Genomic DNA, 18,404 nt, shown 5'->3' with positions numbered 1-18,404 from the left:
CAAAAATCCTTAGAGTCACAATGTCTGATTTGTCAATTGCTCATTAGAAATGCAGTTACATTTTTAATTCAGTGATCAGGTTCCTTACAATGCATGCACCACAGATGCAGAGAAAGAGAAAGAGAGGGAGAGGTCTCTTTGAGTCCCATTAAACAAGGGCATAATTTTGAAGAAGCTATGCATACTTAGATACTAATGAAATAAATGGTTCAGGCAGCCCAACCTATGCATGTTCACATAGAAGTTCCACTTTGCACAATGAGACTTATTTTCCAAAAAAAAGGTGCACAGAATTGAACTCCCAGTTCAGTTCTTAAATCACACTAATTTTTAATGAAACTTCTTCTAGATCGGCCTGAGTAACTTTCAAATATTTAAGGAAAACGAAAGGAATTCAATCAGAGCACCTTAGGCTATCTTAATTTGCACTGAAAAGATAGCTTCTGATTCTGACATCATCATGCTTCTTTTCAACCTGCCACTAAATGTATCCTGCCTGGATCTGTTTGAACAAACATAAGAGCGCAGAGATGAAATTGGAAGGACTGCAATGAGTGTATTTCTAACACAGACACAGACCTCTTACAAGTGAATGACAAAATTGCAACTGAATCAATCTAATCTAAAATCAGATGTGAGGAGGCTTTTACTGAAAGTAAGTGACACATCATGGTTAATTTTACTTAAGAGACGAGCAAAATCTTATCACATATTCATGAAAAGACAAAGGAAGTTTTGTTTGTCACTGCAATCCTGCACTGCAGTGCTGATCAGAGCATGGCAGAGAAGATGAAATAAACTTAATTTGCTTCTTGATTCCAAATAGTTCTAGATAAAGTCCATTTCATTAGTTTTTAATAAATAGAGTTAATAACTATCACAAGTGGTTGCAAAGTAATTGTAAATACAGTCAGAGGAACATCATAGAGATTTAACGCAGAGCAAAGTTTCTGGCCCATAGTGTTGTTTGGTGTTTGCCTCTATTTTTAGAAAGCACGAAGGCGATATGCACCAAATAGGTTCCTAATTCCATTTGTAGGGTTTTTATAACAACAACAAGCTCTTTGCCACTAGCAAATGCGATTCGGGAAGCTCAAGCCAAAGAGTAAATTTTCTGCTACATTTGGTTTGCTCTCAGTACAATTTTGCTGCTGTACATATTTTGACACCTTGGTGACAGGATTAAAAAGAAGGTTGCACACAGCATTTCATGTTTCCGGAATTTCAGAGGAGTTGCACGAGTATCACAGGTGGAGTGAAGGAAATACTAGTCTTTTATGGATGCAACCCATCAAGCGCTACAGTTATACAATTGCCATATTTTGCAAATCAATGCATCCAAAAATGCCAAACCAGGTGAGATGATTTTATCCAGTGTTGTCTGCTCTGCTTTACAGTAGTTGCACAAGATTTCACTCCAAGGACTTTACTTACCATCTACTTTGTTTAATTGAAGACGCCAAAGATTGAACCTGCAAAGCATGTGTGATACCACTGCTACCCCCAGCTTCAGAGAGAATATGAACAGAAACTCACGCTGGCGTCTCCTGGATTTACCAGCCTTCGGCAAAAATAATAACTGTGGCAGCAGAGATATTCCTAGCACTGAATTGCCTTCAGAGTAGAGTTTACCAGCGTGCTGAGAATAACGTTGCAACAGGAATCTGTTCACAACTGCCAGTAAGAAATGTCATAGTTTTGAAACGCTTGTATTCTCCATTTAAATACCTTCACTGAGGGATCCTCTCATTTCATTTGATGGACAATATACTGGGAAAACAATTGTAGGTTTATTCTATCCATTTCCACATGTGTAGGAAAGGCCGCTTCCACCCACCTTTACACTCCGTGCCTCATAAAGTGGGTTGTCAAATGCAGTTTTGAGGATCTCTTCCTGTTTCCTATAAAAAGACACAATGTCAAAGGCTACTGCATGTTGAGACTACTTTAGGTTACGAAGATGACAGGAGTCAAAGGGGAAACAAGGACCAAAATAAATTCAGGTAAAATGATACCGTAGTAATTAGAATTATGCCATGGGAAATACAATAAAAATGGCTTCTTTTCCATCAAAGTGCTAAATTAAATGGACTTTCCAATCTTAGATCCTCCCCTGGAGGGGCAAATAAGATTTTCATTGCATTCTAAATACCATTTGATGCAATTTGTGACCAAAAGGGTCACAATTTGAATATCATCATCATCATCTGAGCAAAACAATTTAATCCAAAACCTGTAATTCCCAAAGAAACATTCCAATGGAACAGAAAAATCTCCCAGCTGCCCACAAAGGTCTTTCAAGTTGTTCATCTGAATCAAATCCGAGGTATCGTTTTTAACTGCAAACCTTCTGCAAAAAAAACCTGAGCCTGGTATTGGACCCTCTAAAGTTTCCCATATAAAAGAAAGCTCTATTTCTGCTACAGCTGCCAAAGTAATGATTAATTCTTGAAAGATTACAGTATATTCTTTTACATAACTACACAAGAAAATCAATGGATAAAAAAGGTATAGCTATTCCAAAATATCCCAAATAATGTGGGAAATTCCCCCTCAGCCTTTTGATTTTTTCATGTCTCTCCCCCCGCACCCTGCCAATATTATGGAGATCTGCATTTAGCCTTATATGTCTCCAACAAAAATTACTTAGGCTAATATGAATTTTGTGTTGTTTTGCCAGACTTATATATCATTTTAAAATGTTTCTCACAGATTAGTAGCAATGGTCAGAATTCATTCCTTAATATTCTCTTACATTTTTGCTGTTATAGCAAAGTCTTTGCTCTGTTTTCCAGCACAGAAATCCTTCCCCAATAAATACGTTATAGATCTGACCTAAGAATGTGTGGTCTACTCATTGCAAGAGGGGCAGAGAGAGGGTGGGCAACAGCTTCAAAGCAGACTAAACAGGATTTGCAAAAAGGGTTTAATAACCTATATTCCACACTATATTGCTGCTTAATTCTGAGAGTGTTTTTAACTCTGCTTGGAGCGCTCTCCTGCTTGAAAGTGTGCAAACACCTATGTTCTAATTCTAGGCATCCAGACGATTCTTTTGTTCATTACCCACATGTGGATCAAATCTATTTTCCCCTCCACAATATCTACATTAGAAAAAAGGATGCATGGGGAAAGGAATAGCCACCTGTCTTTTAGCTCCATGGTCCTGATGAAATTCACCAACACCCTTCCCTGGTGCTGCTGGTTTTTAAAGAATTGTAAAGAGGTGGCAGATTGCTGATGTCTTTTATGGCCTGGCCTTCAGGGCCAGCTGCTCATTATCAGAATCTTTAAAACAAAGCAGCTTCTTACTACTGAAACGAGTGTAATTTAGAACACCCTCCACCCCAATCCACACTTCTTCTTTTTTTAAAAAAGAAATCAGCTATGTTAGCAAAGGCAGTAACAAGCTCCCTAGTCGGAAAAGTAATAATCCATGTGTTGCTAGAAACCATCAATTGTGTGCAGAAATGGCTTGCTTGCTTTAACATTGTGGTTCCGACAAACAGCGGTTGAGTCAAAGTCACTTCAGTTAATTACATGGCTAGGACTCTAAAACCACATACCCCAACATTGTCCCACTGACCTTAAGGAGCCTTTTATTTGCAAAGCCGTTTCAGCTGCCTTTGCCATTAAGTGCATTGATTTAAATATTTCACCTGGACAGCCAAGTCTTAGGCTGCAACCCAGTGCACATGTACTGGGGAGTAAAATCCATGGAACACAGAGTAACCTCCATCCCAGTCAACTATATAGGATTGCGTTCCTAGACTATCATGATGTAGAGGCTTCACATACTACAGGCAACTCCCTGTTTGTGCAGGGGCTGTGTTCTGGGTCATTGTATGCTTCAGTGGTCAGGCATAAGCCCGTTCTGCCCCTGTTCCACCCCTGTTCCTCCCGCTTCCATAGCTGAAATGACATGCACAAAATGATCACCATCTGTATTAGTACATTTGGGGTAAGTGGGTATGTATATGCATGCATGTATGTACGTATGCAATGCTTTTTTCTAAAAAAAATGTTTAGGGGTACTCTCACTTTCCTACTCATATTGAAATACTGCCCCTCAATGAGGAGCAGTTTAGGGATACGTGTACCCCTGTGGCTCCCCTAGAAAAAGCACTGTATGTATGTATGTATCTGTCTATCAATCCATCCAAGTTTGCCTCCAGTCTACTGAAGTTGACTAGAGACACATACCCTTCTCAACCATTAAATCCTAGACCCATTCCCACCCCCACCACCACTGAAGATTTCTGTCAGCAATTTTACTTGCTATTTTTTTTAAAAGAAAAAAACAAGTAGGCTCTTCTAAAAAGCCCCAAAGAGTAATTTGAGCTAATCTCATTCTTATAATGTTTACTTGTTGTCTGACATAATACAGACATTCCCCTTATTGGAAATAATAGCTCATGGTTAAAGTAATCAGCTATCTAGCCTTCGCAAGGTCTCACAATTATGAAGCTGTGTTGCCACTTTATAGCAAGAAGGAGAAAGCCAACCCACGGCCTGCAACTTGTCCAAAGTAATCAGAAAATAGGCCAGAATATTATACTCATTCATATTATCGTACTTTGTCTATGGAAGGAAAACAGAAAATAGTTCCAACTTAGCAAGGCTAGAGAGAAAAAGCAGGGATCAATTTGAAGTTTGGGGAGAAAATGCTGGTGGCCTGGATTTCTGGAGAAAACAAATGTTTAGTGAAAGAGTTCAGTCAGTTTTTTAAAAAATAGTAACCAAAAATACTGTTGAGAGGAAAACTTAAATCATATTGGATTGCCAATGTAGAACACATGGAGAACTGGTTTTTTTGTGTCTCCCCCCAAACTTATAATATATAGAGTTACAAAAAATTATTATGCAACATGCATTTCACAGCAGATATCTCATCCTTACCAACCAAAGTTTGAGACAGGCAATACAGATCACAAAAAAATTAATCAAGGCTTAAAGAAGTCCTAGAATAGCAATAAGCATATGGGTGCCCTCTTATTGCTATTATTTTCTTTTACAATATCTCCACTCTTTCTTTTGTCCCAAGTCCTCAATGCAACTTGAGCCACAGCTCTGTGGAAGTCACTGTTCCAAATGACAATCCCATATGACTGGGGGGCTGCGTCTGATTGGGCAATCACTTAAGCCAGGACTGATTGAAAGGATCTTTCCCATTGAAACAACAGTCATCAATAGAGTAGCATAATTCAGCTGCCCTCTTCAGCCAGATTGCATAGTTTCGTGAAAAAAGGGTTCCCATGTGGCTGCAGCTACATTTAAAGAGAACCCTGGAGAGTTTTCTGCAAGAAAAGTGTGTTGCTATTTACACAAGGAGGGACAAAATCTACACTATCCCAAGGCCTGTCACATTTCTATGCCCCTGTTTTCCATGTGCAAAATTCTATTTCTCATTAATGCTTTGACCTGAGTGGTATGGACTGATGTCTCAAGTTATCCCTAACATTTTGCATTGTCCCAACCATCCCCTTGCTGCCTCAGAGCATAGTTTCAGGTGACCACATTCAAATTCAAGAAGAGGAAGAGTCATAGCTCTTGATAAAAGCACAAATGTTGCATAGAATTTTTTAAGTTTGGGTATTTTAACTTTTGTATGTTTCAAAGTATGGTTGTGATTTTTTAATTGATTTTACTGTTTTTTGTAAGCTGATCCAAGTTCTGCTGATCCATTTTCCATTTGAATCTGGGACTACGCTTCCCAAAGACCCTAATTTTGGTCTTGGAGTAATTCACAATAAGCTCTTCCCACTTGCAATACCTGCTGAAAGCTGTACGCAGATTGTTAAGACCTAATTGGGAGAGTAATAGTAGCAACACATCGGCATACAGCAGGCAAGATATCTTCCTATTACTAATTGATGGGGAGGGGGATTGCACCTGTGTTAGCTGTGGCACCATATCATTTATATAAAAGTTTAAAAGTGTGGGAGCCAATATGCAGCCTTGTTTCACGCCTCTTAATGTCCTGAATGCTTCCGAGAGACCTCCCTTTAAGCCCACTCTGACTCGTGTTTCAATACCACTATACAGTTCAAGAATTAATAATAATGGTTGTGGGTCTATATTAGCATTTGAGAATTTCTCCCACAGTCTGTTACGATTGATTGAGTTGAAAGCAGCAGATAGGTCAATGAAGGGAGCAAACAGGTTACATTTGCTTTGATTGATATATTTGTTAATAATATGAGACAGTGTAAAGCACTGGTCAGTAGTGCTATATAGTGTGGACATTATGGAACTGGATGGCCTGACTCAGCGTAAGGCAGATTCCTGTGTTCCTAACCTAGTGTACAATTCCTTTGTGCACAAGGATTCAGCCCCTCCATTGATGTGAATCAGGATCCTACATCTTGCTGCACACAGATCTCTGCACCAGGTTGCTCAAGTAGGAAAAAGCTTGCTGTCATCTGAGATATGGAGAAGCCAGCCTCTACTGCATCTCACCTTCACTTGAGATGTCACCTAATAAGCAAGAAAAACCCTTTGAAATGTGTGTGTGGGGGGGATGCCAACCAACCTATGAAATAAACTGACCCCTCAGATACAAACTTTCAAAGGTGCACAAAAGGTTCTGTAAATATAACTAACATGCTCTTTTATCAGTGCAAAGTTCTGCTGTGCACAATTTGAGCTGGGGAAAAAGGAATCTTATTTATTCCATTTATTCCATTCAGCTGATGAAACATGGGTCAAGATAGACTCCAGTCAAGTCAAGTGGCGCTTTTGTTGATTGGCTCAGAAATCCTGTACCATTATATTTCTTGCTTGATTAGGCTCTTAATACATAGCCAGGTCCACCTCCTTCTACACTTCACTTCTTCCTCAGGCACTTTCTGCCCTTTTACATCATTTTCTACTGTGGGTCTCCGTATCGCTCATTATTGCCACTCCCAACTCCATCTCAAAGGACAAATGGTTTTGTTGTTTGCTTCTGAATAGCAAAAGAACATTCTATGTCGTTTCTTTGCATTCTGTCATACACATAGTCACAAACATATAATATGTGTCAAGGCATGTCCTTTGGGGAAAAGACTAAGGGGACTATGAATTAAAGCTCTCTTAGCTAGATGGTGAAGCAGATTTCTAGCTGACAATAAATGATTTTGAAGAAACTATAAATAGATAAAAGTGATTATTTCAGAGAAGAGGATAATATGTGCTTTCTCCTTCCTACCTGGAAGTAAGATATTGTTACTCATTTATAACCTGCTATGCTCTTCATAGCTTCGAATTCAATTTGGATAAAAAAAGTAAATCGGGGGGCACTGCAATCTGTTTAAAACTAAGTGGGAGTCAAAATATGTGAATACAGATGGAACCACAACACATGGGAATTGAAGCTTTGGGCGTGTATTTTTTCTTACATAAGATATAATTAACTTTATAATGATTTCCAACACACTCTGGAGTCTTTTCCTTCTAAAGAAGACACAAAGATGGAAGGAATGGTGTCAGAAAGCAAGCCAGCACTGTAATTGACAGGCCCATCTGCCAACAGAGTAAAGCCTGGGGTGCCCAGCACAAAATCTGATGGGCCTACTTGTCTGAAATTTGGCAAGCTTCATTCTCTCAGAAGAGGCTAGCGTACCTGCAAATTTAATCCAGTTGTGTTTAAAAACTGTAAAAGGTAGAGGCACATTGCAATTTCCCCATTTAAATCAATGGCCTGCTCCTGTTATGGCTTAAGTTTTCCAGATCAGAGTGATTTATCCAGCAGAAGAACAATGTGCATTTAGAGAGATGGTTCATTAGATTCATAGCCATTGGCTTCAATGATTGATGCAGCTAAGTTGGATAAAATATCTTTGTTTTGGCATCTTTAGTTTAGGGGAAGGCCTTTGGCTCAGTTAACTGGCATCATGCCTTGCATGCAAAAGGTGTCAGGTTGACTCCCCAGTTTCACCATGTAGGGCTGGGAAAGACTATTTCCTGAAACCCTGGAGAGCTGCTGTCAGTCAGTGTTGACAGTATTGAGTTAGATGGATTGAGTTGGTGTAAGGCAACTTTGCATGATCTGGACGAAGTTGGTGGCACTTACCGTAATTCCCATTGAAATAATTGATAAAACTTAGTCATGACTTAGCTTAAATCTCACTGATTTTAATACAAAAGAAGAGCAACTAGTTTAGCCTTGATCTACCCCACTGCATTTAATTCAAGCTTGAAATAAAATGAAAATAGGATGAACACAAATATTTTCCTCCTACACACCAATCAGCTAAAAGACATTAAAGTCCTTTACCCTCATTCAGTCAAATGAGGACAGCCGCCAATGAAAGAGGTAAACAGCTGCTGACTGCTAGCTATTTTCTAGTCCTTTGCTCCAAAATGAAATCTCTAGAGTTTAGACATCATTAATATGCACAGCCTTGATATTCTAACCAGTTAGGAATTTCTGAACAAAAAGTTTGTTCACTGTGTTAACCAGAAGCAACAGGGTTACTCCTATATCTGCTTTTCATTGAGACAAAGACATGTCCTTCTGCCAAGCCACAGGGTTGGCTGTTGTTGAGTTACATCCAGGAAGAGTTCCAGTCCTGCAAACGACTTTTCCAGATGACTGACTGAAAACTTGGCATTTCACAAAAAAAGAAGCTAACGTGAAGCTTTCTTGGAAGCTACACTCTTACCAGGTGTAATGAAGAATATTTAGCACTGCAAGTGTCAAACCTGTATGAAATGGTAGTTCAACATAAAACAACAGTTCAGCCTCTTTGCCAACCACTATAGCCTGATTCTTTCAAAAACATACTTTAGGGTCATATAAGCCTGTAGGTCAGGGGTAAAGAACCTGTGGAACCCCAGTTGTAGCTGGACTACAATACCCATGATTCCCGACCATTGGCCATGCTGGCTGGGGCTGACAGGAGTTGCAGTCCAGCAAAAGCTGGAAGGTCACAAGTTTCCCACCCCTGCTGTAAGTTTATCTCACTTCCAGGGCTTTCTTCAGCCAGAACTTGCCTGAACTCAGTTCCAGCACCTCTCAGGTAGGCACCATTGCCATTATAAGCAAGCAAGGGAGGTGTTCCTGGTGAGTTCTGGCACCTCTTTTTCTAGAAAAATAGCACTGCTCACTTCTGAATAGGGCATTCACATTAGCAATACATTTGAACGATTAGTTGCAACTGCTGAATCTGAAACAGACTACAATAAGGTCTTCCTTTTACTGTGTACCTGTATCCAGAGGTTATCCTATGTTCTGCGGCACTTCTTAAGCCTTCCACCTGGTCTGTCCTAACCACCAATGTCAACCCACAGCACCCTTCAAGACAGCTGTCCACCACCTGCCCAGTACAATCCCTTCTGTATTGCATATTGCATGAATTTATCTCCATACAATTTGCTTTTCATCATATAACTTTCACTTTTCTCATATGTTGCTCCATTAATCACTTTTTCTTCAAGGGGTGCAATAACTATAGACTAGACTTTCACAAAGCTTTATCTTAATTGACTTTTTCACCAGTAAAATACATGAAGTGGAATTGGAATATGGACACACAACACTTTTACATGAATTTGTCCTCTGGCACGAAGCCTTGAAGCTGAATTTCCTAGGTCAGATGTTCCTCCCGGGTAAATGACAGTGCTATGTTCGCCAGCCAGTTGCCTCAAGCCATCAGAGCACTATCATGTGCATAGATTTATTTGGGTTTCTGTCAGTTATAAATTTTGCTGAGCTGGATGTTCTGAGGCACAGAAGAAACTTCAAAGGAAATAATTTCTGAAATTATCAATACAGCTGGTCCTACACACTTGGAATTTATATTTTGACATCATGGAGGTCAAGAGTCCTTTGCAAGTTTAATTCTATTTAATTCTATTTGGTGGTGATGACACTCCATATCCTTGTCTGATACACACCCTCTGATACACACTTCTCTCACCAACATCAACTCACAGAAGCCCTATTCCATAGTTCCTATTGCTCCCCAGCCCCCCACCATAAATGGGGGGGGGGAGAATTCAGAATAAGATAAAGGAAGAAATATCCTGGTATTTTCCCCTGCAGTATAATCCCATACTCCCAAAAGGCATTGCTGCACAATAAATGCACCTGTACTTTATCAAGCACTGATAAAAACATGCTCAAGTTGTCACAGCAGCGCATATTTCCATACCTCTTGAAGCTCAATGTTTTATTTATTTATTATTTTCACACTTATATCACACCTTTCTTCCAAGGAGCTCCAAGTTGTGCATACAACTCCCCCTCTTCCCATTTTATCCCCACAACAACTCAGAGGTAAATTAGGCTGAGAGACTGAGGCACATTTTTGACTGATTATGCAGAAAGGATATAACCTAAGGTAGGCGTATAGAGGGGGAAATTTCAAAAAGGAAACTAAAACAGAGTAGGACAGAACAGATGACCTGCAATGACCATACCTTCCCCAAGCAGGTGTGAATACATAAAACTGCCTCATGTCGAAACAGATCATGTTGGTCCAGTATTGTGTACTCTGAGTGGGAGTTGTTCGCCAGTGTCTTAGTCTTTCCCAGTTGGGCCACCTAAGATCTTTTCAGCTAGTGATACAGAAGATTGAACCTTGAAACATATGCATGTGCCCAGCTTTGAAACACTCTCCGATTACTAGCATAAGCAAAGCTGACTGCGAGATCCATCTGGCATGCAGACTGCTCACAGACTCAATTCAGCACACACTGGCATGGCTTGAGAGTAAAGCAGAGCAAATTTCAGGCAGTGCTCTGGGAATATATAGAAGTCCGAAGTTGCTCCAGCAAGGAACAAGCTGAAACTGAGTCCTTCTGCAGCAGTAGGACTAATTGCTAGCAGTCCAATTGCTAGCAGCATCTGTGCTGCAAGATGCTGCTTTATTGAAAGGGGCCAGCCCTTCTCCAGTTATCTCCTACTCCTGTAGAGGAGCCTCAGGTCTTCCTGAGCCTTCTTCAGTGGAGTCCTCTTGAGTTAGAGGAACGCAATGCCATAACCTTGGGGGGGGTGGTGGGTACAGTCATGCAGTTTCATCTGGTAACAGTGGTTCTGGGGCTGGCCCTGCATGCCCTTCTGTTTCAGGTTCGGAGTCCTTGCCTCCATCACCCCATGATGGTCCCTGGTCCCTGACACTATGGAAGCTAGTGTTCGTTTGCTGCTTGATTTGCCTTTGGAAAGGTTTCGCAAAATGCCACAACTATCCCTTGAAACTGCCCCTAAAATCAATGTTGCTGAATTTCTACGAGCATAGGGCTTTAATGTGTCTTTAAAACCACTCGTGCTCAAGCAATCAAGTTTCAACTTATTCCCCTTTGACCCTTCTATCCACTTGAAGTTGTCTAGGGTTGAAAAACTTTTGTAGTATTCTTGTTGGTGCACAGCCCTGAGGCAAGATTAAAAAGCTGAACTAAGAAAATGGGCTGCTATTCCCTCTGCTTTGTTCCACACCGGGGCCTGATTTTCTTTGTATACAATGAAAGACTTCACTTACGTTCTTGGCAATTTCCTCTTTGAAAGGATGCATGAAACAGCGACTGCAATTTCAATCAACAGGAAAGCTAATCCAATCCCTAGCCCAGTCCAAGTATCTGCAGAGACAAGCAAGGGAATGAGATAAATAAGCAAAGAAACGTATCCACAAAATTGCCTGAAGATATTTTATTGATTTGACTGGACTCACCATTTTGCAGGGAACCAGAAGATGGAGTCGGAGGAGACTTATCCTTCATGTGGCAACGGTTTCCCTTCCACTCCTTTTCACATCTGGTGATGGCGGGTGGGGAGGATTGTGGTCAGACATGAAAAAATGAATATTAAATCTGCACCATAACATATAATGTGGCACAAACAGAGCCTAGTACTTAAAACATGAGGAATAAGTTCAATAATGCAACTGAATTGAGCAATACATAATTTGTCAATGTCCATGTAAAAATGTGTGAATAAGATTTGCTTGGAATCTAGCTCAGAATTAACATGTACATCTTAAATGTCCAGAACAAACTGGAAGGACAGGAAAGCAGAACACGATAGCATTCATCACCATAGCCAGTTCCATGGACCTATTTGGGAGCTAATGGAGAAAATATTTTGTTTACTAATTAAAAGAACAAATCTTGTTTCTCTTTTTGTTTTACTTCCCCTTCCAGGAAACATTAGGGTTTTAATTTTGTTTGCCAAATTGCCACTCCAAAATTAGGCAGCAAATTATACCAATTTAAACACCCCACAGTTTATACCTAAGTATTTGCATCTTCCCTTACTGCTGTGCTGACAGTGTCCTGGCAACCTGTGCTAATACAAACACCCTGTGTTGTGATTTCACACTACAGTGGTACCTCTACTTATGAACTGAATTCATTCTGGAGGTCCATTCTTAACCTGAAACTGTTCTTAACTAGAGGCGTGCTTTTTCTAATGGGGTCTCTTGCTGCTGCTGCACCGCCGGCACACGATTTCCGTTCTCATCCTGGGGCAAAGTTCTCAACTCGAGGTAACTCTTTCAGGTTAGCGGAGTTTGTAACCTGAAGCGTTTGTAACCTGAGGTGTTTGTAACTCGAGGTACCACAGTATTAGTAAAGAGGCTCTAGTCCTACAGATGCTTTTCAGTCTTGACTGAAAAGTAACCAACCACCATATTGCAAGCCCCAAAGTCTCTTATTTAGGGCATTTCTGGTTGTAATGCTCATTTTTCTCTAAATCCACTGGCTTTTTAAAGCTAGGTAAGGTGAAGATGCTCTTAACTGTTTACTCCTTTGACCAAATATATGGTACTCTGCTCGTTTTGGATGGGGTTGCATGTCCCAAAGTGCTTAGCTCGAGGGTGCTTTTAGACCTGGCCCTTATCTTGGATGCATGTGACACAGGAAATCCTTTTACTAACTGAAACTGAAACTGGTGCTTCAATTATGGCCCCCTTTGGACAGAAACAGCTTGGTCACAGTCCATGCCCTACTAACATCCAGTTCAGACTACTGCAATATTTTGCATGTGAAGCTGCCTTTGAAGACTACTCAGAAACTTTGGTTAATGTAGAATGTGGAGCAAGCTTTCCTGTCTGGTACTAGCATCATGGAATATATCTTTCCAATACTGAAAGAATTTCATGGGCTTCCTATTTGTTTCCAGGCATAATTCAAAGCACTGATATCAACCTCATAGCCTTTTGTACAGTAGCCTGGGGTTTGCGTATCAGAAAAACTGCCAAATGATGTTGCCTGGGTATTAAGGTCTTCAGAAATAAGAAAGAGGACAACAGATCTTTAAAAATAAATAAATAAATAAATAAATGGAAGACAAGCCCACTATTATGTATCTAGTCTTAAAGGAAAGAGCGAGTTTCTTTGAATGTGGAAAAAACGTCGATGCACAGATTAAAGATGAAGCAAGCAAAAGACAAAAAGCTGCAGTTCTGGAAAGATGGAAACTGGCAAGGGAAGCAATGAAATTAGATCTCAGGAGATTGGGTGGAACAGTGATGAAATCAGGGAAAGAATCGGAGCGAGAGAGGCAAAAGAGAGAGAGAGGGAAGATGTAGAGGGGAAAACAACAATGAAAAAATGAGAAAATATAGATCTGTGATTTTTTTTTAAAAAGCCATATGATTACTCTTCTAGATAACCATTTCAAATAGGCAGCAAACCTGCAATTGTCAGCCTTGGATTTGCAAAATAACAAAGCAGCAACTTGATATATGAGCTGTTGCACAATATTCGGGGCTGCATGACACCACTGTTTGTGCTTTTAGATGATAGGCATGAGGGCCCAGTTAAGCCAAATACAAATAATATTGTTATACACTCCATACTTTGCAAGTGGTGAAAAATTTCAGAGGCAGCACTACACATGTTCCACTTCACTTGGTGGAGAGCTCACTGGAGACTTAGGACTCCATTGCTGTATTTAGCCTATTTACAGGTAGTGCATCAGTGGAAGTACAGTGGTACCTCGCAAGACGAAAGAGTTTTTCGTTTTTTGAGTTGCTCCGCAAGACGAATTTCCCTATGGGCTTGCTTCGCAAGACAAAAACGTCTTGCAAGTTTGTTTCCTTTTTCTTAAAAACGCTTGAAGAGGTGCAGTTGCGACTTGGCCATGCTTCACAAGATGAAAAATTCGCAAGACGAAAAAACTCGCAGAACGAATTAATTTCGTCTTGCGAGGCACCACTGTAAGCAGTAAATATACAGGTTCTCATCAGATCTCCATAGAAAGGCATCTTGTACCCCTAAGAGGCACTCAGCCACGAGCTAATTCTCAGCTCTCTCTCCCCGTCCCTCTTTGTTTCAAAATGCCGCATTTGATCCTTCACACACACACACACACACACACACACACACACCAGCCTCTCATCATCTTCCAAGTCCTGACAGTCTTCACAAAAAATTGTCAGCATTTTAGTGTCAATTTCTTCTAATATACCCATGACTGGCTGCAAAACAATTACACTGCAAAATTCAGAGAAGTGTGAATTTGAAAGGATGGCTGTGTTTGGGTCCCCCTCTTGTTTTGGGAAGGGTGAATTATGTAAGTTCATTTTTAAATGTGAACGGAATAATATTTCTTCCCCCTCTGTGTGCTCACCTGAATTCTTTGAGCTGTGAGAAGTTCCAGGGGTACCTTCTCAGGTTTGGTTTTCTTTGGAAGGAGGTAACTGGAGATTTTTGGTTTCTTTACAACAAATAAATAGCTTGAGAATAGGTGGAGGTGAATCTTGAAGGCTCCAATAGATTGCCAAATCCACCACTCCCACATCAAAACTCTAGGGTGACAAGTCAGTTGCAAGGAGATTACAGATCCCCAAGAAACCCAGCTTTGTTCTCAGTCTGCCTCAAAAAATGCCACATTCTCTATTTGGTTCTTCTAACATTCAGACCTAGCTTGCCCCTTCCTGCAGGTCCTTGGGTGGGGGTGGGGTAAGGAAGAAAGGCATGTCTCTTCCAAAGCAATCTCTGTCTACTTCCTAGTAATTCAGGAAGATATAACAAATAGTTCCCATGGCAACAAATAATTCCCCAACAACTAGTGTCTGGCCACACTTGTCCAACCAACTTGACCACTACAGCAGTCTACCTCTTGTCTAAACCCCCCACTCTGACAATCATAGAAGCACATTATTTGGAAAACATCCCGAAGGTGATCCAGCCCAATTCCAAGCTTGCAACACAAGATTTTACCTATGAATTCTTACGCCTCAATACAACGGGCCCCGGTTTGAAACCTACACTTGCCATGAACTCACTAAGTTAGCATAATGCAAGTCACTCTCTCTAAGCCTCATTTGCACATCTGCAATTTGGGGATAACAACGATGACCTATCTTACAAGGGTAGCCTCTCTTATCACAGTGCTTTTTATCTTTTTGATGCCACAGACTAAGACAGCTACTCTCCTTGGGAGCATTTGTATGCAGAAACAGTGCTCAAGCAATGGATGGTACATGCAGCCCTCAGCAGTTTGGTCAACAACAACAACTACTGCTCTTCTCTTGCCATACTTGGGCTACACTGAACAACTCTTTAAAATCAGGAAGGAAAATGAGTTGTTTTCTTTCACCCAAGTTACTGCTATTGGGCTCAGTGTCTTGAGTAGCAGCCTGATGGTACACAAATAATATTGTGGAATAAAGATCTTCCAGGGAAGTGATCAAATATGTACCCTCTGTGGAATTTGTTCATTCTACACTAGCAAGGAAAGGAAAGGTTCCTTAATAAGCCTCCTTGCCAGAGTCCAATTTATTTTGAAGACAGGCAATTGTCAGAAGTTACCAAGGAAATCCCCTAGGCCACAAAGCTCTAAAATTTCCACATTAAATACAAGCAATTAATTTGCCTGGACTAATTGCTTCATGACTAACTAGCGGCAGCACATTTTTGTAACTGTGCTTTATCATAAAAATGCCATCCATTTGCAATCTGAAGCCCAAAGATAACCATTTCTATACACAAAATATTTCAGTATCCCGACAAGGAACATCCTTTTCCTGACAACATATGGCAGATGAGAGATAAACCAGCCAACAGGGTTCCTCCATTATCGTACGTATCCTTATATCCAACTGCCAAAACGTTTTCTCCAATCTGCTTGGGAGGCACAGTCACACTGTAGGAAGAATGGTTGACTCATCCTGTTTGGACTCTACCCACAGGGCTGGATTTATAATGGTGCCATTTGGCAGAATGTTGGAAAGTGGGAGCAGGTTTCATTTTTTTCTTCACTAAGCAATCAGTAATCCCTGGGGTCCTAAAGAGTTATAGACCCCACTCCATGCACTTTTCTGACTGTATGTTTTTCAATACCATTTTACTTGAAAAGCTAAAATAGTAAAAACATTATTTAAAAAAATCATTTAATAATGAAAGCAGTCCACAATGACCCACCCCCAGTGGCTACAGGCCAAGGGAGTAAACTCAGTTGAACACAAGGGGGATTAATATATCTAAAATACACAATAATCAGGCCAGATTAAGATTGGTTGAAACATTGGATCTGCACTCATCTGAGGGGTGAAGAGAGAAAAATATGGCTATTTATAGTATCAAGATACACCACTCTGGTTAACGGAACCAAAATTTTACGCCTAGGATACAAGCAGTAAATTTTCTTTTGCAGCCATTCTGTGTCTCCTATACTTTCACAACAGGTATGTAATGTAGGCTGGCTGAGTGTTGGTGACTGGCCTGATGAGAAAAATAATTCCTGTTACTTCTCAAGAAGCTACCATGGGGAAAGGGAAGGGGGAAGGAGAAGAAAAGATCCCATTGGATTATTTTTAGCTCAACACCCTCCCTTCAACAGAGAGAAGAAGAAAAAGGACTGTAAAAGCTATTGTTGCTTTCACTACCTTGACCCTTTATTGGATTTTGTGTATTTTGGGCAGACCGCACCTGGAATTCTATGGTCCAGTTCTGGACACCACAATTTAAGATGGATATAGACAGGCTGAAACATGTGCAGAGCAGGGCAACTAAAATGATGAAGGGTCTGGAAACCAAGCCTTATGAGAAACGGTTGAGGGAGTTGTGTATGTTTAGCCTGGTAAAGAGGAGGCTGGCAGGATATATGATAGTCAACTTCAAATATCTCAAGGGCTATAACATGGAAGATGGAGCAATCTTGTCTTCTCCTGCTCCAGAGGGTAGGACCTGAACTGGATTCAAGTTATAACAAACGAGATTCCGCCTAACACCAGGAATAACCTTCTGACAGTAAGAGCCGTTCGACAGTGGAGTGGACTCCCTCGGAGATGGTGGACTCTCCTTCCTTGGAGACTGTTAAGCCGAGGTTGGATGGCCACATTTGTCATAAATGCTTTAATTGAGAATCCTGCATTGCAGGGGGTTGGACTAAATGACCCTTGGGATACCTTCCAACTCTACTGTTTTACGATCTCTGTTGGCTTCCTTCTGCACATTGCATTTGGCAGGAAGGTGTGTGAAGTATGATTGCTAGAATTAGAGTGTTTTGTTCATATGTACAGTGGCTGCTTAGCATAAAATTAGCAGACATAGAATGCATGTTAACTAAGTTCATGCTGGGCAGCAGCTGTGGATATAAGATGAATCCTTCCTGTTCAAGAGAGCCTACACCACACAAGTTCATGTGAAGCCAAAACTGTTCAGTCCAGGAGGAGGGTAGCTAGTAGGTTGTAGGGCGGTAGGGATGAGTCTAGGGCAGGGTCTCTTGAGAACTCCTGGGCCTTGGCCAGGACCCAAACTGGCTGCTCGCTAGTGCCAACCCTTGGTGCACAGTCCGTAAACTCTCTGCATGCATCATCTGCACCTCCCTGAAATTTGTCTATGATGGAAGGACCTGCTGTGCCAGACAAGTTTAAACAATTTTGCATTTGAATATTATTTTACTTACGTATCATTTTAAATATTGTGCATGCTAGCCACCCAAAATGTGATAGGGCACAAATAAAATGCTGCTTGGATTTAAAGTATAGAAGTGAGAAAGCACCATGCCTTGTCAAATAATTTTTGAAACTTGAATTTCAAGGTGTTCATTTCAATCTTGGCCCTAGGATGGTTTCCATGAATTATTTTCTTGACCACATAAGTTGGCAAACTCCTGATCTCCCCTCAAAGTGTCATGTATTCTTGGGTTCCTAAAGTTTCAGTAAGTTCGTTAAAATTGCAGCTTTTGTTTAAGAAGCAGAACCACAAATGGAATAAAGATGTGCACGCGTCTGAAATAACCAGGGTTAATAAAGCACCCCTTTAAAGGTAATGCCTTTTTAAAGGAACTTTAAAAATTAACACCAGTGATTACATTTAAATCAAGCAAGTCCTTTAATTAACACTGGAAGGGCTTTCAAACAATCATTTGACTGTTCAAGACTGCTTCTTAAAAGTCTAGAGGGACTGCTTAGTTTGAAGAATAAGCATGAACCTCTGAATCTGTATTAGAAATCTATAATTGCCTCAGTCTGGCC

At 40.6% G+C, this 18,404-nt stretch overlaps 1 protein-coding gene across 1 annotated transcript in view; it reads right to left on the bottom strand.

The window, feature by feature from the left end:
* MALRD1 (MAM and LDL receptor class A domain containing 1) overlaps positions 1-18,404 on the bottom strand; it is a 226,126-nt gene that overhangs the window by 8,236 nt on the left and 199,486 nt on the right. Inside the window, exons 38-40 of the mRNA XM_082193611.1 lie at positions 11,652-11,734; positions 11,463-11,559; positions 1,838-1,901 (exon numbers count right to left, since the gene is read on the bottom strand). Of these exons, the coding sequence (XP_082049737.1) occupies positions 1,838-1,901; positions 11,463-11,559; positions 11,652-11,734 (244 nt within the window). The remainder of the gene's footprint in view (positions 1-1,837; positions 1,902-11,462; positions 11,560-11,651; positions 11,735-18,404) is intronic.

The sequence above is a fragment of the Podarcis vaucheri genome (genome assembly GCF_965113315.1).
Source record: "Podarcis vaucheri genome assembly, chromosome: 12".
NCBI lineage: Eukaryota > Metazoa > Chordata > Lepidosauria > Squamata > Lacertidae > Podarcis > Podarcis vaucheri.
This window is presented reverse-complemented; position numbering and strand designations above follow the sequence as displayed.